The 24,183-nt window shown below is 40.6% G+C and overlaps 1 protein-coding gene across 1 annotated transcript in view; it reads left to right on the top strand.

The window, feature by feature from the left end:
• Positions 1 to 317: 317 nt before the first annotated feature.
• barr (non-SMC condensin I complex subunit H) overlaps positions 318 to 24,183 on the top strand; it is a 53,630-nt gene continuing 29,764 nt past the window's right edge. Inside the window, exons 1-5 of the mRNA XM_076178563.1 lie at positions 318 to 628; positions 3,498 to 3,629; positions 13,127 to 13,309; positions 16,196 to 16,288; positions 18,161 to 18,340. Of these exons, the coding sequence (XP_076034678.1) occupies positions 3,513 to 3,629; positions 13,127 to 13,309; positions 16,196 to 16,288; positions 18,161 to 18,340 (573 nt within the window). The 5' untranslated portion in view covers positions 318 to 628; positions 3,498 to 3,512. The remainder of the gene's footprint in view (positions 629 to 3,497; positions 3,630 to 13,126; positions 13,310 to 16,195; positions 16,289 to 18,160; positions 18,341 to 24,183) is intronic.

Here is a 24,183-nt window from a genome sequence, read left to right as displayed (position 1 = left end):
AATTGAGCCTTACCGGCCATTTTAGATTTTCCGCCTTGTGACGTCACTATTCTCCCATCATGCTCACGATTGCTGAGAGCGCAAGATGATCTCTGTTAAAAAGCGGATATATTCAGTATTATTACAATGTGTATCTCCAAATAACCTCATATAGTTCTCTATTTATCTAAATTATAATTTTTGAGGCCATATTATAAGTTTCTTTGCCTTGAAACTGAATTCATGGTGGTTAATTTGTAGGATGTCCCTAGCTCGATTTAAATTCTTACGCTTCTAAGAAAACAAATGAGTGCTATGTTTATATTTATTCTCCCGCGTAAAACGGACATCGGTGCTGTAGTAAGAGAACAAAATAGAAAATATATAAAGTTGTAGTGAATTTTAATGTTTTATAGTTAAGAGGCAATACCCTTAAAGGGTTTTGTCTCGTTGTGAGAAAGAAAATTTCCACAAATCGTTGCTGCCAAACAAAGGGTTCAAAGTTTTGAAAGTGCATTGACAAAGTCTCGGAACTATGGACTTCATACATCCTAAAGTTATGTTTGACATTTTGAAAGTAACTTTGTTTATGTATTGAAAGCCAAAGATTTACTGTGAGTGGCTAGAAACTACATAACAACAGTTCGAGGTAAGATTTAATTGTGCACTAAATCGATTTTGTTTCTAAGCTTAGAAATTCATTGGTGTGAAAATGTAAAGGATAGACCCGGCATCTGTTGACGAAAGGCATTTTTATTTCAGATTGATAATTAAGCAGAGATTGCGTCCCACATGTGAATATAGTGATATTGTTAGAATATAGATATCCTCTTTAAACTATTGAATAACAACTGTAAAAGTGGGAGGAGCCCTTTCAATTTTATGGGGTTGCCTGTTAATTAAAATTTATATTTTATGGAACTAGATCAGTATTATAAGTAATAATGATAATCAATGCTATCATAATATTGAATTTTATTTATAGTTTTTGCCTGGTATAATAATTTATAAACGTCATGACATACAGTAGATTTATTTTTCTGTGTACAGTATGAGTATCATACTGTACACTGTATCATACTGAGTATGTATGATATTAGACTGAATTATGTGGCAAAAATTGTGCTCTGTTACTATAATGTTACTATAAAATAATAAATTTAATGCTTGACAGGGGCTAGAACATAATACTGTTCATTGCATTGTAATTGTTTATTCTAATTTCTTAGATGAAGACCTGGGATTTTGATTGGTGACCAGATATCATTTTTGCATTTTATTCCAAGAAATTGAATCTGTCACAGAACAGAATAGACATGCATTATTGATACGGGCACCATTATGATTATATACACATGTAATAAAGGCAATAATAAATAATTCATTTTGCAGAAATAAATAATCATAATATAGTAGAATATTATTTTGAACACCATTTTATTTCTACTTAATTCAGAAATGTGTTAATCATACAATGGAAATGTAATGTTCAATTATTTCTATTCTTCCAGTAATATCTGTGATATCTATATGTAATCAAGATAGTCCTACTTACTTACTTGGTTTACTTGGTGTTGTTCTGAGGTTGATCCCTCACAGTCACGGTGATCCGCCGCTGAATCCGGTTCTGGCGTCCCTAGCTAGTAGGTCTACTTGATCCGGGATGGAATTTGAGGCTGCCCGACAGTTCACTGTATAGCCTGGTACCGGTGGTTCATCAGGTAAGGACGATAAGTATCTGTCCAGTCCAGCCTTGAATGTGTCCACCGTGCAGCCTGTTATGTCTCTTATTTGTTTGGGGAGTGCATTGAAGATCCTCGGCCCTTCGTGCCCCAGGCTGGCAGCAAGTAAAGTCTTGATTCGCTCTGGGGCTTTGGTTGGAAGGGTTCTTCTTTTGCACTTTCGCCCTGTTCGTTTGTTGTGTAGTGAGTGCAGTGTGGAAGAGTTTGTGGGGTCTGGTGTATGTTTTTCTAGGATCTTCCACAGGTAGATTGCTCTGTACCGGTCTCTCCTTCTTTGTTGGGAGAATAGATTGAGTTCTTTGAGACGGTCCCAGTAATTCAGTTCCCTCATCCCCTGTATCTGACGGGTGAAGCTTCTTTGAACTGCTTCTAGTCTCTGGATTTCCCCTTTTTTATGGGGCGACCACAATTGACTGCAGTAGTCTAGTGTGGGTTGGACCAGGGCCTTCCATAGGGTTAGCATAACCTGTGGTTCCCTTGATGAGAAGGTACGGAGAACCCAGCTTGCCATTCCCTTGGCTTTCTTTATTGTTACATCAATATGATGATGAAAGCTGGCATCCTCGCTGAGGTGGACTCCCAGGCATTTTACATGCATCTTTGGGGGGATGACTAAGTTCCCCTCGGTGTGCAGATCAGTTTCCTGTTTGATGTCTTGGTATGGGCCACACCTCAGCATTTCAAATTTTCCTTCATTGAACTGCATATTGTTTTCTGCAGCCCAAGTGTACACCTTGTTGAGGTCCTATTCGACAAAATTTATTAGTTATAGTAATAATTATAATAATGAGGACTATTTTTGTTTTTCGAACACCAAGGCAATTTTTGCTGTCAGTCGGCATGTTGAATGGCTGTGCGGGAGGCATACCCAAAGTGGTGACAAGGTTAGTTCAGGTTAGCCTAACTAAACTTAACCATGAGTATTGGTGTCGGGAAAACAGAAATGACCCTTAAAATTATAATTATAATGATTTTGATAATAATGATAATAATAATTATAGCCATAATGAAAATTAGGAAATTATATGAATAACCTTTATTAACTGATAGGAAGAAGATATGGACATGTTGAATGATCTTTCAGAATTTTCTACTTGCTAATTAGCATTGTCAAAATAATTAATGTTCTCTATTTTGGGAATAAGGAGGGAGAGTTGCCATGTAATGCAGTTGCTGGTCCTGCTATGAATGTGCTATGTCTTGCTGCATTGCTTTGGAATGGGCAGGAGACAGGAATGACCCTTCATCCATAAGGATCAAAGATGAAAGGGAAATGTGGGAGTGGGTGCATACCTTGGCTTAAGACCAGTACCACAGTACATACAAACAAAAACACATTCACACTCAGATCACTAAAGAAGCTCTCCAAGACATATCATAACTAGACACTTCTCCAACACCTCCAGACATCAGCCCCACAGAAAAATTCCTCTCAAGAGAGGTAGGCCGAAGAACCAAACTGGCTTGCTTGTGCTCAAGACACCATCCAACATGAAAATACTATTAATCCAGAATCAAACTCCCCAGGATGCAACCACCATGCAGAAGAAACAGAGTTCTTCTTTCTACAGTGCTTCACGTGAACTGTACCTTGGCAACAATACATTATTTCTTCCTTGAGTAACTTGTGGGCTCAAGAGAGACCTGGAGCATTGAATTGACTGATTGACAGATATCCTAAGATGCAGTTGAAATATTTTAAATGTACATTAATTCAGAGTTGCTTAGAGACATAGTTTTCAGAATGTAGATTACTTATGTTAATTCCTCTTCCAGATCTATCAATCCAAAATGGCTGGCCGGAAAAGTTCAATGGGCTTTAACTTGTCGCCCAAGAAACGGCGTAGTGTAGCTCAAGTGGCACAGCTTGACCAGTCTATGGATAATGTATTTATCGATGTACCTGAGGTCAGTTTATTCATATTTTTTTCTATTGTATTTTTCTCAAAGCAATCCAAAACATTGTTGTCGAATCTTCACATATTTCTCAAAAGTAAATTATTTTTTCAGTGTAGTATAGGCCTTGCATTGAGGTTTGTGCTTGTTTCATAACTACACAGACATCAATTCTGTACCTAATTGTTACTTGTGAACTACAGTTTCTGTTGGGCAAAAGTAATCAAGTAATCACATAGCTGCACCTGAAACCTAAATCATTTCCTTCACCTGTGTATTAATATGTATAGTTAAAGATGTGTTGACATGTTATATCTTCCATCCAACAGCAGCACCGTATCCAAGTACTTACCATTCCTTCCTTCAGATCTGTGTATGATAAACATTGTTTCTTACCTATATACATTTTGTTTATTTGTCAAAGTGTAAAGGCTTGACATTCAAACTCCTCTCTTCCTCTCTTATGCTCCATGTTTCTGACCCATACAGTGTTGTTGGCACAATCACTCCTTCATAAATCTCCTCTTAGCATCCATTCCCAAATGTCTATTTCTCATTACACTTTTTAATCCACCAAGGCATTTACTCGCTTCTCTCAATCTACATTCTACCTCCACCTCCACTCCTCCCTTTCCTGGCACATTCCCGCCCAAGTACCTAAAACTATCCACTTCCTCCAGTCTCTCTCCCTTAATACTCACTTCCAGTCTGCTGCCACTTTCACCCTTTATACATCTCATCACCTTACTCTTACTCACATTTATCTTCAACTTCCTTTCACACACCTTCCCAAACTCCTTCACTAACTTCATCAATCCCTCCTCTGATCCTGCTACAAGCACAGTGTCGTCTGCAAACAACAGTTGGCTTATCTCCCACTTTTCTCCATTTTCTTTAACCATCTCCAATCCCTGACCCACCACCCTTGCATTTACCTCTCGCACCACCCCATCCATGTAAAGATTGAACAGCCAGGGCGACATAACACATCCCTGACGAAGTCCCACCTTTACCTCAAACCACTCACTCTTGCCATTTCTAATCCTGACACACGCTCTACTACTCTCGTAAAAACTCCTGACAGCTCCTAGAAGCTTTCCTCCCATCCCATATATCTGCAAAACCTCCCACAGTGCCTTCCTGTCTACCCTGCCATAAGCCTTTTCCAGATCCATAAAAGTCCAAAAAACATCCTTACCTTTCCCTATAGCTTTCTCACATATCTGTCTTGCCACAAAAATCTGATCTACACAACCTCTACATGTCCTAAAACCACACAGTTCCACACCAATTACTCCCTCTGTTCCTCTCCTAATCCTCTCAAGATCCTCCCATAAGCCTTCCCAACTACGCTTAAGATAATTACTCTGAAACTACTACACTCACACTTGTCCCCTTTTCCCTTGTAGAGTGGAACTATACAGGCACTCCTCCAGTCCTCCGGCACTTTACCCTCTCTTAAACAAACATTAAATAACCTCACCACCCAGTCCACCATCACTGTACCTCCTTTTTTTAGACATTCTGCATGGTATCCATCCAGACCAGGTGCCTTACCTGCTTTCATCATCTTAACAACTGCCTTCACTTCATCCTTCCTTATTTCTCCTCCATTTTCCTCACTCATCACAACCATTTTCTTATCACTTCCCACTGCAACTACCTTTCCCTCCCTATCCTCCTTCACATTTAGCAACTCCCTTAAATACTCTACCCATCTTCCTCTTACTGCCTTCTCTTCCATTATCATCTCTCCATCTGCACCTTTTACCTTTTCTTTTCTGCTTGATTTGCCTCCTCTTCCTCTCTTAATTTCTTTCCAAAACATCTTTTTATTACTTTCAAAATTTTCTGTCATACTCTTACCCACTTCACATCTGCTCTCCTCTTTGCCTCTTTTACCTTGTGCTTAAGTTCTCTTTTCTTTTTACCTCTCATATGACTCCCTCTTCCTATTTTGTAACCAATCTGTGAAAGATCGCTTCTCTTCTACAACCTTCTTTGCTTCCTCATCCCACCACTCATTACCCTTCCTTCTATTTCCTCCTGTCCTTCTTGTTCCATACACCATCTTTGCACACTCTATGACTCCCTCCTTGAACCTATTCTTCCTCCACTCCTAGTTCTGCTCTATCCTTCACTCCCTCCCACTCCTTTCTCAGCTTCTTATACTCCTCCTTTTCCTTTTCATTTAAAGAGTTCACTCTAAGCACCTCCCTACCTTTTGTCCTTTTCCTCTTTCTTCATCTATCCTCCACTTTCAACTTACCTTCCACCAAAAAATGGTCTGATATTCCCCCATTCTCTCCCCTTAGAACATGTACATCCTTAACTCTTCCTATCATACTCCTATCTACCAAAACATAGTCCATTAATGCTCTATTTACCACCCTTCCATCCACCATCCTCTCCAATGTGTACTTATGCTTGATTTTTTTTATGCTTGACTTTCTTCCAAAACACTGCATTTGCTATCATCAACTCTAGGCACATCTCCACCATCAACTCTCCACTACGATTCTTTCCTGGAACTCCACATTTCCCAACCACTACGTCATTTGGTTCATTCCCTACTCCATCATTAAGGTCTCCCAATACTACTACATTGACATTCCTCCCTAATCCCTCTATGCACTCATTTAAATCTATCCAAAAAGCCTCCCTTTCTTCTACACTCTTCTCACTACCAGGCCCATATGCACTTACAAAAACCCACATCTTCTTTCCCAGTTTCACCGTTATCCACATTAACCTTGAAGAAACTTCCTTCCACTCCACTACGTGTACCTATCTCTTCACTTACTAGTATAGCCACCCCTTCTCTCCCTCACCCTCTCTTCACTCCTGAAAACCTCCCAACTACACTCCCAAACTCACACTCACCCTTCCCTCTCAACTTAGTTTCACTCAAAGCCAACACATCAATCTTTCTTCTCACAAACCTATCTCTTCCCTTTTACTCTCATCTGTACTACATCCATGCACATTAAAAGACCCAAACCGTAGGGTGCTGGTTGGAAAACTCTTAGACCCTGTTATGCCTTTACTTTTTTTAGGAATGTCACCTGTGGGGCTATGGAGAAGGATGCCTGGTCCCAATCCCCGTCCCATTTTTCTTGCCTCTTACAATCCAAGTGGGAAGCTTGGTCGCAGCATTCTTTTCCCCCACCACAGGGTAGGCGAAACAAGGAAATGAAACAAGGGGTTGGGGGACAGCATAATGGAGGGACAGTAGCAGTAATAAAAGTTTCATCATTTCTCTGTGAGCAGAGTCATCCTCTATCACAGACAAATGATGTGTGACTCTGGTCCATAGGGGCGCCCCATATAGACCCTGAAATATCAACCCTCATGCTACTTTGCCATAACAACATGCAGCCAATACCCCAGACAGGGTAAAATGTATACATACATATACCAAGGCTTTTTCCCCCTTACAAGGGAGGTAGCCAAAGCATTTACTCACTTCTCTCAATCTACATTCAACCTCCACCTTCACTCTACCTTTTCCTGCCACATTTGCACCCAAGTATCTAAAACTATCCACTTCCTCCAGTCGCTCTCCCTTAATGCTCACTTCCAGTCTACTGCCACTTTCACGCCTTGTACATCTCATCACCTTACTTTTACTCACATTTATCTTCAGGTTTCTTCTATCACACACACTCCCAAACTCTGTCACCAACTTCCTCAATCACCTCCTCCGATCCTGCCACAAGCGCAGTGTTGTCCGCAAACAACAGCTGGCTCACCTCCCACTTTTCTCCATTTTCTTTAACCATCTCCAATCCTTGACCCACTACCCTTGCATTTACCTCTTGCACTACCCCATCCATGTATACGTTGAACAGCCGGGGCGACATAATGCATCTTTGACGAAGTCCCACCTTTACCTCGAACCACTGACTCTCTCCATTTCCAATCCTGACACAAGCTCTACTACCCTCATAAAAACTCTTGACAGCTCCTAGGAGCTTTCCTCCTATCCCGTATATCCACAAAACCTCCCACAGTGCCTTTCTGTTTACCCTGTCGTAAACCTTTTCTAGATCCATAAAAGCCCAAAACACATCTTTCCCCTTTCCTATATCTTTCTCACATATTTGTCTTGCCACAAAAATCTGATCTACACAACCTCTACCCATCCTAAATCCACACTGTTCCTCACCAATTACTCCCTCTGTTCCTCTCCTAATCCTCTCAATCAAGATCCTCCCATAAACCTTCCCAACTACGAAGCTAATTACTCTGAAACTACTACACTCACACTTGTCCCGTTTTCCCTTGTAAAGCGGAACTATACAGGCACTCCTCCAGTCCTCCGCCACTCTACTCTCACTTAGACAAACATTAAACAACCTCAGCAGCCATTCCACCATCACTGTACCTCTTTTTTAGACACTCGCATGATATCCATCTAGCCCAGGTGCCTTTCCTGCTCTCATCATCTTAACATCTGCCTTCACTTCATCCTTCCTTATTTCTCCTCCATTTTCCTCACTCATCACGGTCATTTTCTTCGCATTTCCCACTGCAACTATCTTTCCCTCCCTATCCTCCTTCACATTTAGCAACTCCCTAAAATATTCTGCCCATCTTCCCCTTAAGGCCTTCTATTCCATTATCATCTCTCCATCTGCACCTTTTACCTTTGCTTCTCTACTTGATTCGCCTCCTTTTTCTCTCTTAATTTCTTTCCAAAACATCTTTTTATTACTTTCAAAATTTTCTGTCATCACTTACCCCATTTCACATCTGCTCTCCTCTTTGCCTCCTTTACCTTTTGCTTTACTTCTCTTTTCTTTTCTTTGTACCTCTCGTATGACTCCCTCGTCCTATTTTGTAACCAATCTGTGAAAGCTCGCTTCTTCTCTTCTACAACCTTCTTTGTTTCCTCATCCCACCATTCACTACCCTTCCTTCTATTTCCTCCTGTCCTTCTTGTTCCACACACCATCCTTGCACACTTTGTGACTCCCTCCTTGAACCATCCCCATTCCTCCTCCACACCTAGCTCTACTCTATCCTTCACTCCCTCCCACTCCTCCTTCAGCTTCTTCTTGTACTCCTTCTCCTTTTCCTTTTCATTTAAAGGGTTCCCTCTAAGCACCTCCCTACCTTTTGTCCCTTTCCTCTTTCTCCATCTATCCTCCATTCTCAACTTACCTTCCACCAAAAAATTATCTGATATTCCCCCACCCTCTCCCCTTAGCACATGTACAAAATAGATTTATTCCCTTCAAGTCAGTATGGAAGAATAGTAATACTCCCAAATAGATGACGGACAGGCTCAAATATGAGATTGGAATGAAAAGAGGACTTTATTCCAGGATAAAAAAAAATGGGGAAACATACCTTAGATCCAAATATATTGATATGGCAAGACTGGTTAAAAAAAACATGCACGCATTGAAATGTAACTTTGAAATTAAGGTTGCCAGACAAGTGAGATCCAACCCAAAGGGCTTTTATCTCTACAGAACAAAAAAAATAAGGAAAGGGTAGGCCCAATTAATAATTATGAAGATGTCATGATAGAATCAGAGGGAAAAAATGGGTGAGGCATTTAATAGATATTTTCTCTTTGTGTTTACTAAGGAGAGGTTAGATATGGTACCTGACTGATCTGATTTTTCTGTGGAGATGAAGAAAATAGACTAACATAAGCATTACTAAGGTAGAAGTAGTCAAACAGGTTGAAGGACTTAAATCTACAAAATCTCTGGGTCTAGAGAACATTTTTCCAAGAATGCTTAAATAGTGTAAATTTGAAATGTGCGACCAGTTAACAGAAATTTTTATAAGTCGCTAGACACTGGTTTTGTGCCTCTTGCATGGGGGCAGGCAAATGTTCCTGTTTTCCAAAAGGAGATGAATCATCCTTATGTAACTACAGGCCAATCAGTTTGACATCACTTATAGGTAAATTGCTTGAATCAATAATAGCTGATAGAATCAGAGATCACATCAAGAGACATGATTTGATTTGTGACTCACAGCATGGTTTCTCCAAGAGTAATTCATGTGACTAATCTTACATCTTTTTATACTAAAGTATACAAGGCATCAAATAACAATAATAGTTACAATGTTTTACCTTGACTTAAGCAAAGCATTCAACAAGGTCCCCCACCAGAGACAACTAAATAAAGTCAAAGCCCATGGCATAGGAAGGAAAGTGTTTGAATAGATTAGAGCGTGGACTAGTGACAGAAAATAGTAGATCACCATAAATGGTGTAAACTCCAAATAGGGAATTGTTTTTAGTGGAGTTCCCTAGGGCTCTGTTTTGGATACCTTATTATTCATTATGTACATAAACGATTTGGATTGATAGTGATGTTAGTAAGCTTGCTGATGGCACAAAAATAGGATGCCTAATTAGGTCAGAAGACACTGAGACCCTGCAGGAAGATCTAAACAAATTGTTCACGTGGTCAGTGAAATGGCAAATGGACTTCAATATTTCAAAGTGCAGCATGTTAAATGTAGGGCTACACAATCCCAAAAGCAGATATAGCTTAGATAACGCACTTCTAGGGAAAACCGAGTGTGAGAGAGACTTGGCAGTTCTAATAAATCCTGACCTTAAGTCCAGGAAACAGTGTATTAATGCCAGGAATAAAGCTAACAGAGCATTAGGTTTCATTGCTAGAATGGCTACAAATAGAAGTGCAGAGGTAGTTATCAAACTCTACCTAGCATCAGTTAGACACCATCCTAGACTATGCAGTTCAGTTTTGGTCTCTGTCCTATAGAATGGACATCAATTCACTAGAATCAGTACAGAGGAATATGACTAAAATAATACATGGGCTCAGAAATTTACTTTACGAAGAGACGCTCAGGCACCTTAACTTACAATCTCTGGGAAAATGCAGTGTGGGGTGATCTAATAGAGGTGTTTCAATTGGATCAAAGGCTTTAAGAAGGGTGATGCAAACAAGGTCATCATATTAAGACAACAAGGGAGGACTTGCAGTAATGGATTTAAATTAGACAAATTTAGATTCAAGAAGGAAATAGGCAAGAACTGGTTTACTAATAGGGTGGTCAATTAATGGAATAGACTTAGTAAACTTGTAGTGAGCCCTGAAAAACGGTTAGATAACTTTATGGATGGGGATGACAGGTGGTAATGGACATGGGAGCTGCCTAGTGTAGGCCTTATGGTCTCTTGCAGTTTCCTTCATTCTTATGTTCTTATTGCTTTTTTTCCCCCCCAGTTTTTGTCATGATACTTGTTTCTGTTTTTTAATATTTTGATTTTTAAACACGCACACACACACTCTCTCTCTCTCTCTCACTCTCTCTCTCTCTCTCTCTCTCTCTCTCTCTCTCTCTCTCTTTCTCTCTCTCTCTCTCTCTCTCTCTCTCTCTCTCTCTCTCTCTCCTTTTTTCTTCTTCTTCTTTTTCTTCCCTAAAGGCTGTAAGCAAGAGAGACTAGGGGGTACCAGATTGATTGATTCATATCTTTATCTTATTTTCTTATTTGATTTCATAACCTAAGGGAAGAAGGCCTTTGGTATATGTGTACATGTATTATTTCATAACAGTGTTCTTACCTTGCCATCATTACTTTCATTTATGGCCTCATTATTTTTACAGCTTTATTTTATATCCTTATTGTTTCCATTCTTAGCAAGCCTTAATTTTGCCACAGATAGTGCATTCATTTGATACATAAAAACATTAGAATGGGGAAGACTACAAGAGACCATAAGGCCTACACTAGGCAGTTCTTTGTCCCATACCACCTGACATCCCAGTCCATAAAATTATCTACACTTAATGGGTATGGATACTATACCTACCAGAGTATTAATGTCCAGTTTACACCTTTTTTTATTGTGTGTGGATAATGAAAAACAAATCTATTTTCCAATTATTTATTCATACATACATACATATACCAAGGCTTTTTCCCCCTTACAAGGGAGGTAGCCAAAAAGGAAAAGGCATAAAATCATTTCCACCCATTCCATCCCTGAATACACTCCACACCCCTCCACCCTCCCTCATATCTTAGCACCTCCTGGATGACGGGTCATCCCTGCACCTTGTCCACTGCCCTGGGTCAGAAGCAGTGTCGCAAGACACAGCACATCCACAGCAAGGCCGCTTCATTAAATCGGCGATCCCCCCTCTCCGTCCCCCCATTGCATAAAAGGAGAAGACGGGGAGAAATCCCTTAGGGCTGCATCAAATTTTGCTCACACATATTACCTCACCCCATCGCCCATTCCACCTCATGCAATCATAACATCATCCATATACAGCCATTCTCCATTCACTCCTGTCTTCTATCCTCTCCCATCCTTCCTCAACAGACATTCCCCTCTTCCCCAAAGCCCCCTTCACCCCATCCATCCACCTCATCCTAGGAAGTCCCCTCATGTTCACTCCCTCCACATCTACCTTCCATACCTCTTTTACTAGTCTTTCTTCACTCATTCTTTCCATGTGTCCAAACCATCCTAATATTCTTTCATCTACCCTATCTCCCAACTCCCTTTCCACCCCTGTTCTCCTCCTCACCTCCTCATTTCTCACTCTATCCAGCCTAGTAACCCCCATCATACTTCTCAGACACCTCATCTCAAACACATTCATACTCCTTCTCTCTTCTTCTCTTATGTTCCATGTTTCTGCCCCATACAGTGCTGTTGGCACAATCACTCCTTCATACAGTCTCCTCTTCGCATCCATTCCCAAATGTCTATTCCTCATTACACTCTTTAATCCACCAAGGCATTTACTCGCTTCTCTCAATCTACATTCTACCTCCACCTTCACTCCACCTTTTCCTGCCACATTTGCACCCAAGTATCTAAAACTATCCACTTCCTCCAGTCGCTCTCCATTTTATGTGTATAATCATTCCTTTGATAATTTTTTCATGTGAGTTTTTTGTAGTCATTGGAGTGTAAAGAGGTAGTTTAGTATGCTTGTCTTAGATTAGTGGATTAAGTTGTCATAGCCATTTCATAGGATTACTTTTTAGTGTAATTTATGACCCCAAGGTTGCTGGCAGTGGTTCCAAGGTTCTCCCATAGATTTTTCAGATATGTTGCTGTCTTTAATGTATGCAGGTATAGGATGATATATCTTTAGTTGGATGTGAACATGTAGTGCAGCGTTTCTCAACTAGGGTTCCGCAAATGGTTATTGTAATAATGTAATATAGACATCATCCTATCTAACCTATTATTACAATGAAAGATATGGTGTATGTTTTTTTTTTTTTTTTTTTTTTTTTTTCAGAGGTTCCTTGAGACATGCAATTTATTTGAAAGGTTATGCAAGGGTAAAAGGTTGAGAAAAACTGATGTATTGAGCAAGTCAACTGTTACATTGTCCTTGTCAAAGTGTGGCTTCCCTCTCTCTTTCTCTCTCTCTCTCTCTCTCTCTCTCTCTCTCTCTCTCTCAACCAGAATAAAAGGTGATGTTATTATTCATAGGTTCTCTTATTTGTGAATGACATTAAAGTAATAATTTTTCTTATGCAGAACAACGATGAGGCAGAGCGGAGGGAGCGTCAGTTGAATCGTTTGCAGCAGTTGCAGCAGCGCAACTTGTCATCACCCTCCACAGTGAATGACAAGCAAAAGAACATCAGTGGAGTATCGGGCCTGACTAACCAACAGCTCTCAGATCATTATGCAAAATGCATTCAGTTGTCTGCAGAAAATGTAAGTCCTGTCTTCTATGAAAAGTGATCACCAAGTTGTAGTTTATGTATTGATTATTCTGGATTATGGAGTGAGAGTATTAGATAAGAGGTGTGAGAAGATGGTTAAGGGTGTTTCATAGTTGATTGCTTTGGGGAAAGTACCTTGCCGCAGAAATTGTATTGAAATCCCTAAAATATTGACTGCATAAAATTTGTGTAGTCTACTCCATGGATACTGGGGGAGAGGGAAAATATTTATTTTATTTATTTACTTATTTTTATTTATTTTATTCATTTGTGGTAAGGCAGATTTGTAAGAAAGCTTTAGGAAAATGTAAGGATGTTTTTTTTGGGCCTTTATGTATTTGGAAAAGGTTTATGACAAGGTAGACAGGAAGGCAAAGTGGGATGTATTGCAGATACATAGATTGGGTGGTGCAAGATTTAAACGCAATGGTAATGAGCTGGGAATTGGAGATGGTTAAAGAAAATAGAGAAAAGTGGGAGATAAGCCAGTTGTTGTTTGCTGATGACATTTCACTTGTAGCAGGATTAAGGAAGTTAGTGACAGAGTTTTGGAAGGTGTGTGAAAGAAAAAAGTTGAAGATAAATATGAGGAAAAGTAAGATGATGAGATGTACAAGAAGAGAATGTGGCAACAAATTAAGGGAGACTGGAGAAAGTGGATAGTTTTAGATACTTGGGAGCAAATGTGGCAGGAAAGGGAGGAGTGGGGGTGGAGGTAGAATGTAGATTGAGAGAAGCGAGTAAATGCCTTGTGGGATTAAAAAATGTAATGAGAAATAGACATTTGGGAGTGGGTGCTAAGAGGAAATTATATGAAGGAGTGATTGTGCCAATAGCACTGTATGGGGCAGAAACATGGAACATAAGAGAGGAGTTTGAATATGCTTGGAATGAGGTGCATGAGATGTATGATAAGTGTTACTAGGCTGGATAGAACGAGAAACAAGGAGCTGAGGAGGAAAGCAGGGTTGGAAAAGGATTTGGAAGATAGGGTTGATGAAAGAGTATTGAGATGGTTTGGACACATAAATAATGAGTAAAGAAAGATTAGTAAAAGAGGTGTGGAAGGAGTGAACATGAGGATGAGATGGATGGATGGAGTAAAAGGGGCATTGGGAAAGAGGGGAATGTATGTTAAAGAAGGAAGGGAGAAGATAGGAGTGAATGGAGAATGGTTGTGTATGGATGATGTTGTGGTGCATGGAAGGAGTGGAGGAGATGGGGAGAGAGAGTATGAGTAAATGATATTTTGACACAGCCCAAAGGGATTTCTCTGTCTTTTCTTTTTCTGTGAGGGGACAGAGAGGAGGGTCGCCAATTAAATGAAGTGGCCTTGCTGTTGATATGCTGTCTTGCGACACTGCCTCTGACCCAGGGCAGTGGGTGAGATGCAGGGATGACTTCTTATTCAGGGGGAGCCAAGAAAAGAGGAGGGGGTTAGATAGGAGTGGAGTATGTGGGGATGGAATGGGTGGGAATGGATTGCTTGCTTGCCCGTTTTCTACTACTTCCCTTGTAAGGGGGAAATAGCCGTTGGTATATGGATGTACAAGGAATGATGATGGCAGCAGGCAGAATGTGACTGTGAAAGTCGACTATCTTAATCAATGAATGTGGAAGTTGATTATAGTGTAAAGGATGCAGTCAGATGTCTGGTTGGAATAAAAAGTTGACCAAAAATAGATATTTAGGAATGAATGCAGAGAGAATAGTATTGAGTGATTTCATCCATAGTACTATGTGGAACAGAGATTTGGAATGTGAGCAAGAGTCAGTGTTTTTAAGATTAAGTGTTTGGGAAATATGATAGGTATTGGAGGAATGGATAGTGAGAAATATGGAGGTGAAGCAGATAAAGGAGATGCAGAGAACTGTCATGATAGATCAAGAAATACCAAGATGGTTTGGACATACAGAAAGAAAGAATAAGGAAAAAAAAAATGAAAAACAGAAGTGGATGGAGTGGAGTTGAAAGGAAGTTAAAAAATGAAGTGGATTGATAGGGTGAGAGGGGGCTTTGTATGCATGTAGAATGTCTGTAAAGCAGGGGAGATTGAAATGAAGTTATAAATGGATAATAGGATGACGGAGCTCAAAGGAATATTCTCATCTATTTCATAGTTTATTTCAAGTTTATGTGAAGTGGGTTGCCATATATTGAAATGGTGGGGGGGGGTAAACCACCAGGCCTGTTCTGGAAGTGCTGGGCCTTGCTGCATTGCACTTGACGTGAGCAGTGGGACAGGGATGATACTTCATCCCAAAGATTGGAAGGGTTTTAATTGGGTTTTGGTTGTGTGTGTGGTTTAATTCAGCCAACCCCTTTACCTGGGGAAGGGGGCCATTGATATATTAATTTAATTTTCTTTTGTATTTTGTCTTGCTGCATTGCTTCTGACCTGGGCAGTTGACAGGAGACAGGGATGACACCTTCATCTATGAGGAACTAAAACAAGAGGAAACAAGGGTGGTGGATGGGAGTGGGTGCATGCCCTGACTTGGCTACCTCCCTTATAAGGGGGAAAAAAAACCTTGGTATGTAGATAGATATTTATATATATATATGCATATACCAAGGGCTATTTCCCCCTTACAAGGGAGGTAGCCAAAGTCAAAGGCATAAATCCACTCTCACCCATTTCATCCCCACATACTCCACTCCCATTCATCACCCCTCCCTCCCTCTTTTCTTGGCTCCTCCTGGATGACGGGTCATCCCTGCATCTCACCCACTGCCCTGGGTCAGAAGCAGTGTAGCAAGACACAGCACATCCACAGCAAGGCTGCCTCATTTAATCGGCAACCCACCACCTCCATCAACACATGCATAGCTTTGTAATCCAGTTTAAAGCATCACTAATATGTACATATATTTCAGAAAATCAGCATGAAAAATGCTTTCAACCTGCAGCTTATTGACTACATGGCTGAAATGCTCAGTAGAGAAAGTGATGACATGAAGAACTTTCAGGTAAGATTGTGTTTTTATGTGAAGCTAGACTGTGCATTGCATTTTCTTTGTTTATATTCCTTCTCATTTTTTATGAGTGATGTGACTTTGTTAGTCTATTAATCCTTTCAGAATTAGATATTTTTCCCAGATGAATAAGAATTTTCAAATTCAAGCAAAAATGAAATCTTGTATGCAACAGCAATTGTGCTTCTTGAACCTTTCAAGAATTTGGGGTGGCCCTTAATGTAATCATGTGATGATATTCAGAGTAAAGGTCCTTGGTGTTATGACATACCTTGATGAGTTAATCTGACTTTGATAAAACTTTATTTGATGTTTTCAGCATTCCTTACTTGAACAAATTCAGGGAAAATAGTTGGAATTGATGAGTAGTTTGAGTACAAATTTTATTACCCGTAAGAGATATTGTGCTGTTAAGCTGAGTTGTCTAGCATTACCGTATTTTCCGGCGTATAGTGCACGACTTTTTTCCGTTGGAAGGGCCTAAAAATGGGGGGTGTGCGTTATCCGGTGGTGCGCATTATCTGCGGCCTACGATAAAAATTCTGCGGCTGAATGTGTAATTTTTTTCACAACGTGACGATGTTGGCCGTCACAAAGTCGGGAGGCACACTTCTCCGTGACGTTCCGTGAGAACAAGAAGAACAGCCATGGTGACATGAAAGAATACGCCAGCATAGGCTACCGCATATAAATATTTGGTATAGGTAGGTATCTATCAAATCTTATTTTTCATGTTTAAATAGGCCTAAACACCATGAAACATGATCATTATCCATGATATTTGCCCATGTTCACAGCATCTTAGTTTGAATTTTTATGTTGGCTTTGTTGCTTCACTTTAGGTATGGTACAAATTCCGTTGCGGCCGTTCATAAACTCGTGTCAAACACCTGACTACAACACCCTCTTTCGGGAGTTATATTAACTAAATGTCACCTCGATGAGAGACTGTCCTATTTCACCACTGTCATTGCAGGTTCAAAGCTAAAACGAAACGGTCTGTAGTTTGTTTCAGTATTAAATAAAAAATGGTAAAGACGAATTATTTCCTCAAGATATAAAATGAACATTTTCTGTAAAAATCCCAAAAATTTTCTGTATATTTTACTTTCAATAAACTTTTATATATCATATTTCCTACAAACTATTTAAGCTACAAAGTAATAAGGGACCAACGCACAACATGAGTCATATGTACCGTACATGTAGTTCCGACTTTTTCTTAGTTGTGTCCTGATTGATGCCTAAACTGACACTTGATTTAGTGACAAATCAACAGATTTTCCAGCGGTGGCTCTAGCCAATGAAAAATACTTCTCCATTTGACCTCGTTCACATGATACAAATACCGAGGTAAAACTGCGTTACAGACAAATGCGATCGGGCATGCGCGTTATACGTCGGTGCGCGCTATCTGTGTACTGAGATAATGAAGTGCATGGGTGCGCATTATAAGCCGGAAAATACGGTATTCAAAATGAAATGGTGAATACTTCTCGGCAATCGCTTTGCTAACTGTGGCATAATCAGAAGTGTGCTGGTCTCGCATTTGCTTAGTTGTGGGTTCGAATCCTGCACTTCTCTGATTCCCAGCAGTGACTTTTTCCCGCCCTAACAGTCCAAGGATGCAAGGGAAAAGTGACTGCTTTGGCCATAGCTAGGTGCCTCCTTGCGTAGGTTCCTCACCTTCCGCTGGAGGGGTACAAACCAGCTTCATGAAATTGTATTGTGTTAACCTGGATAAAACACAAGTGTCCCCTGGTATAGAAGGGATTAAAGTAGTTCTGTTTTATAATGTGATAGTTTAAACTATTATACAAGGTTAATATTTTTGGGCCCCTTTTTATGATGACATGTCTGTTCCAGGTGGCCAGCTGCACTTTGGATGCCAGTACCAAAATCTACGCATATCGTGTCGACTCTGTGCACACAGACACATTAAAAGTTGCTGGTGGTTTGGGGCGAACTAAGAAGGAGATGGCTATGGAGGGAAGTGAAGGCGCAGAAGGAGAGATTGTTGTGGAAGGTGGAAAGAGGAGAAAAAGGGTGAGTTGGTTTGTTTATAGAAATGCAGTACAGTCAACGCACCATTCGACGTAAGAAAGACTTTCCCACAGACTCAGACTATACACCCTTCATAGACAGTCAGACAAAACTCATAATGCATAGTCTCAAGCACTCATCTGCCTGTGGCCCTGATAACATAAGCAACATCCACCTAAAACACATTGGACCACAAGGTATACACGCACTCACAAACATTGCAAACTACAGCTATTCACACAACACTATACCCGACATCTGGAAGCATGGTAAAATAATCACCATTCCAAAACCGAACAAAGACCCAACAATCCCAACATCGCACCGCCCAATCACACTTCTCTGCACCCCCTCTAAAGTCATTGAACGCCTAATACTTAAACTTGTCACACCATATATTCCCCTTGCTGACTCACAACACGGTTTTAGGCCACTACACTCCACAAACACTCTTCTGACAAACCTCACACAAAGAATTTTAGATGGCATCAATTCAGATAGGCCCCACCACAGAACACTTCTTATAACATTGGACATTAGTAAAGCTTTTGATGCTATCCCCCGCCACAACCTAACAAATAAAATATATAACACAGACATGCACAATAACACCAAAAGATGGCTGGCCAATTATCTGGCAGGCAGGAATGCTCATGTGTCATATAATGGCCAATCATCGCACATCAGAAACATTAAGAACGGAGTACCACAGGGCTCAGTTCTATCCCCCACATTATTTAATCTATACATGCATGACTTACCCACGCCAGACACCTCAGAAATACAAATCTCTTCCTACGCAGACGACATAACTATCACATGCACACATCGTAACACAGACAAAGCTGCAGAAATAATCCAGCCTTACCTTAACACACTCAACACATGGTTCATCACAAACAGACTCAAAATAGCTCCAACCAAATCTACAGCAACACTTCTCACCAACTGGACAAAAGAACACAAATACATACCTCATCTCTACATCAACAACACTCTAATACCACACACAAACACACCGAAAATTCTTGGTGTAACATACGATACATCCATGTCTTTCAAACAACACCTCACAAACATAAAAAACAAATGCACACCTAGACTTAACGCACTCAAGTCAATCACTGGAACAACATTTGGACAAAACAAAGAAACTAATATAACAATATACAAACAATGCATACGCTCAGTGATGAATTATGCGAGTCCTGCATGGGCTCCTAATCTCAGTGAGACACACCACAACACCCTTCAAATCATACAAAACAAAGCCCTAAAAACAATTACAGGCTGCACAAATACATCACCTACAGACCATTTACACCATGAAACAAAAGTCCTCAAAGTCAAGGACCACCTCGACATGAGAGGCACACAAACACTTGCTGCAGCCACCACAAACACATCACACCCGCTACACTACATAGCAGAACACCCACACACTCCAAGAAACATTAAAACTACACCCATAGACCTTTATTACACACAGATACTCTCTTCTCTTCCTCCACAACCACCAAATACCAGCCTCCGGAAACATATTCATAATCATATCACTCACCGCTCCATTAACACACTGAAAGACAACACACTGCTACATGCCAGACCCCCTGATATCCACCCTTCTGAATCCTCTCTCCCACGTAAGGACAGAGTCCACTTGGCCAGACTGCGATGCGGTCACCACCCAGCACTTCTAAGCTACCAGAAGAGGCTGGACGACCGTGTTGTGAACAGCTGCCCAGGATGTAACACTTCACCCCATACCATACAACACATAATGGAAGACTGCATTATACACAATCATGCACGCAAACAACACAACATACACTCTATAAAGGATTTGTGGGAAAACCCAGTTTCGGCTGTGGCCTTCCTTGGGGAGACGGGACTGCTCGGACAGACAGTCTAGGGAACGACAACAACAACAACCCTCAATTTTATTTTATTTTTTATTTATTTATTTATTTTTTCTTTCTTTCTCTCTTTTGGGGGGGGGGGGTCGATATTCTAAGGGTGAGTTGGTTTATTTATGGAAATCCAGTACAGTCAACCCTCAATTTTATTTTCTTCTTCCTCTTCCTCTTCTTCATCTTGTGGGAGCCCATATTCTAAGGGATTTTATATTCAAAAGTCAGCGACATGAAAATCAACTTATTGAATATAGAATACTGTACCTTAATACATGGAGTCTGTTAGATCCAAAATACCGTAAATCATTGTTCATCAAATTAAGGGCTATCAGCTATGGGTTAGTACATACATATACCAAGGCTTTTTTCCCCCTTCCAAGGGAGGTAGCCAAAAAGGGAAAGGCATAAAAACACTCCCACCCATTTCATCCCTAAATAAACTCCACACCCCTCCACCCTCCCTCTCATCTGAGCACCTCCTGGATGATGGGTCATCCCTGCACCCTGCCCACTGCCCTGGGTCAGAAGCAGTGTCGCAAGACACAGTACATCCACAGCAAGGCCGCTTCATTTAATCGGCGACCCCCCCTCTCCATCCCCCTTTGCATATAAGGCGAGGACGGGGAGAAATCCCTTCGGGCTGCGTCAAAATTTACTCACACATACTACCCCACCCCCCCGCCCATTCCTCCTCATGCAGTCACAACATCATCCATATACAACCATTCTCCACTCACCTCTGTCTTCCGTCCTCTCCCTTCCTTCCTCAACAGACATTCCCCTCTTCCCCAAAGCCCCCTTCACCCCATCCATCCACCTCATCCTAGGACGTCCCCTCATGTTCACTCCCTCCACATCTGCCTTCCATACCTCTTTTACTAGTCTTTCTTCACTCATTCTTTCCATGTGTCCAAACCATCCTAATATTCTTTCATCAACCCTATCTCCCAAATCCTTTTTCACCCCTGTTCTCCTCACCTCCTCATTTCTCACTCTATCCAGCCTAGTAACCCCCACCATACTTCTCAGACACCTCATCTCAAACACATTCAAACTCCTTCTCTCTTCTCTTATGTTCCACGTTTCTGCCCCATACAGTGCTGTTGGCACAATCACTCCTTCATACAGTCTCCTCTTCGCATCCATTCCCAAATGTCTATTCCTCATTACACTCTTTAAACCACCAAGGCATTTACTCGCTTCTCTCAATCTACATTCTACCTCCACCTTCACTCCACCTTTTCCTGCTACACTTGCACCCAAGTATCTAAAACTATCCACTTCCTCCAGTCGCTCTCCCTTAATGCTCACTTCCAGTCTACTGCCACTTTCACCCCTTGTACATCTCATCACCTTAATTTTACCCACATTTATCTTTAGCTTTCTTCTATCACATACTCTCCCAAACTCTGCCACCAGCTTCCTCAATCCCTCCTCTGACCCTGCCACAAGCGCAGTGTCGTCCGCAAACAACAGGTGGCTCACCTCCCACTTTTCTCCATTTTCTTTAACCATCTCCAATCCCTGACCCACTACCCTAGCATTCACCTCTCGCACCATCCCATCCATGTATAAGTTGAACAGCCAGGGCGACATAACGCATCCTTGAGGAAGTCCCACCTTTACTTCAAACCACTCACTCTCTCCATTTCTAATCCTGACACATGCTCTACTACTCTCATAAAAACTCTTGACAGCTCCCAAAAGCTTTCCTCCTATCCCATAAATCTGCATAACCTCCCACAGTGCCTTTCTGTCTACCCTATCATAAGCCTTTTCCAGATCCATAAAAGCCCATGGGTTAGTGCCTTTGATGAAAAAATTCAAGAGTGATCATAAAAATTATTACTGCTGATGATTTTATTGAGCAGAAACCTTAACCACTTTGGGTCAATGATGCCTATGTAGGTGTCATGAGGTGAGTGGGTTCACAAGGATGCTGGCATTGGTGTTTATATATATATATATACCGTCTGGGGTATTGGCTGCATGTTATTGTGGCAAAGTAGCATGCAGTTGATACTTTAGGGTCTGTATGGGGTGCCCCTACAGACCAGAGCCACACATAGTTTTGTCTGTGATAGAGAAAAACTCTGTAGAGAAATGATGACACTTTTATACTATGACTGTCCCTCCGTTATGCTTTCCCCTGTACCATTTCTGTGAATATTAATTTTTCTTTTTTTGCCTATCATATGGTGGGGGGAAAAGAATGCTACTGCCAAGTCTTTCCATTTGAGTCGTGAGAGGTGACAAAAAAACGGGACAGGGGATAGGATTAGGAGTCCAGCTACCTGTAGCCCCAAAGGGGACATTCCTAAAAAAAGTAAAGGCATAAGAGGGTCTAGGAGTTTTCCAACCAGTACCCTAAGGTTTGGGTCTTTTAATGTGCATGGATGTGGTACAGATGAGAGTAAATGGGAAGAGATAAGCAGTATGTTTGTAAGAAGAAAGATGGATGTGCTGGCTCTAAGTGAAATTAAAATGAAAGGGAGGGGTGAGTGTGAGTTTGGGAGTGTAACTGGGAGGTTCTCAGGAGTGAAGAGGGGATGAGGGAGAGAAGGGGTGGCTATACTAGTAAGTGAAGAGATAGGTAAGGTTGTAGTGGAGTGGAAGGTTTCTTCACGATTGATGTGGATGAAGGTGAAGCTGGGAAGGGAGATGTATTTACCTAGTTGTATTTACCTAGTTGTATTTTACGGGAAGGGGAGCTATGCTCGTGGGGTCCCGTCTTCATATCTCATTTTATCTAAACTATTTTTAAATTCATGTATTGTTTTTGCACACACCACTTTCTCATCTAACTTGTTCCAACTGTCTATTACTCTGTGAGGAAAGCTGTTCTTTTTCAAATCTCTTCTATAGCTGTCTTTTTTTATTTTCTTTCCGTGTCCTCTTGTATTTCTGTCATCCCATTTTATCAGATTCTCTCTATCAGTAATTTCTATGCCTTTCATGATTCTGTAAATAGCTATCAAATCTCCTCTCTCTCTTCTTTGCTCTAGTGTCTGTAGTTTAAGTTTTTGTAGTCTCTCTTCATATGATAGTTTTGAGAGTGTTGGTGCCAGTTTTGTGATTGCTCTTTGTATTCTTTCTAGTTTTTTTATAAATTTTTTTGTACTTGGTGACCATATCGTTGCTGCATATTCCAATCTTGGTCTTATCAGGGTGATTAGGATTTTCCTCACCATTTCTTCATCCAGGTATGTAAATGCCACTTTGATTGTTCTTATTAAATTATAAGTTTCTCCAAAAATCTTATTTATATGTTTCTCAGGTGATATATTATTCATAACAATGACTCCCAGGTCCTTCTCATTTTCTACTTTTTTTATTCCTTCTTCTCCCAAATTATATGATCCTGTTATTCTGTTTTTGCTTTTTCCAAATTCCATTATACTACACTTTTTTGTATTGAACTCCATCTCCCACTTCCTACTCCATTCTTGTACTTTATTTAGATCTCTCTGTAGTGATTCACAATCTTCTTCAGTTTTCACTCTTTTCAGTAGTTTTGCATCATCTGCAAAGAAGCTCATATAACTTTCAATTCCTTCATCCATATCATTAATATATATAGCAAACATTATTGGGGCCAGAACTGTTCCCTGCGGGACACCGCTTATTACTTCATTCCATTTTGAGTGCTGATCTCTTATCACTACTCTCATTTTTCTTTCTTGCAAAAAGTCTTCCATCCAATTTAGTAATTTACCTTGTATTCCTCCTTCATATTCTAATTTCTTAAGCAACTTCTTATGTGGTACTTTGTCAAAAGCTTTTTTTAGGTCTAGAAATGTAAAGATGGTGTGTGGAACAAGGAGGGTGGGAGGAAATAAAAGGAAGGGTAGTGAGTGGTGGGATGAAGAAGCAAAGAATGGTGTAGAAGAGAAGAAGCAGGCTTTTATAGATTGGCTACAAATTAGGATGAGG

The sequence above is a fragment of the Oratosquilla oratoria genome, chromosome 41 (assembly GCF_046742065.1).
Source record: "Oratosquilla oratoria isolate Oo_2021 chromosome 41, ASM4674206v1, whole genome shotgun sequence".
In the NCBI taxonomy this organism is placed as follows: domain Eukaryota; kingdom Metazoa; phylum Arthropoda; class Malacostraca; order Stomatopoda; family Squillidae; genus Oratosquilla; species Oratosquilla oratoria.
The sequence above is the reverse complement of the archived record's forward strand: the minus strand, read 5'-3'. Positions and strand labels throughout refer to the sequence as shown.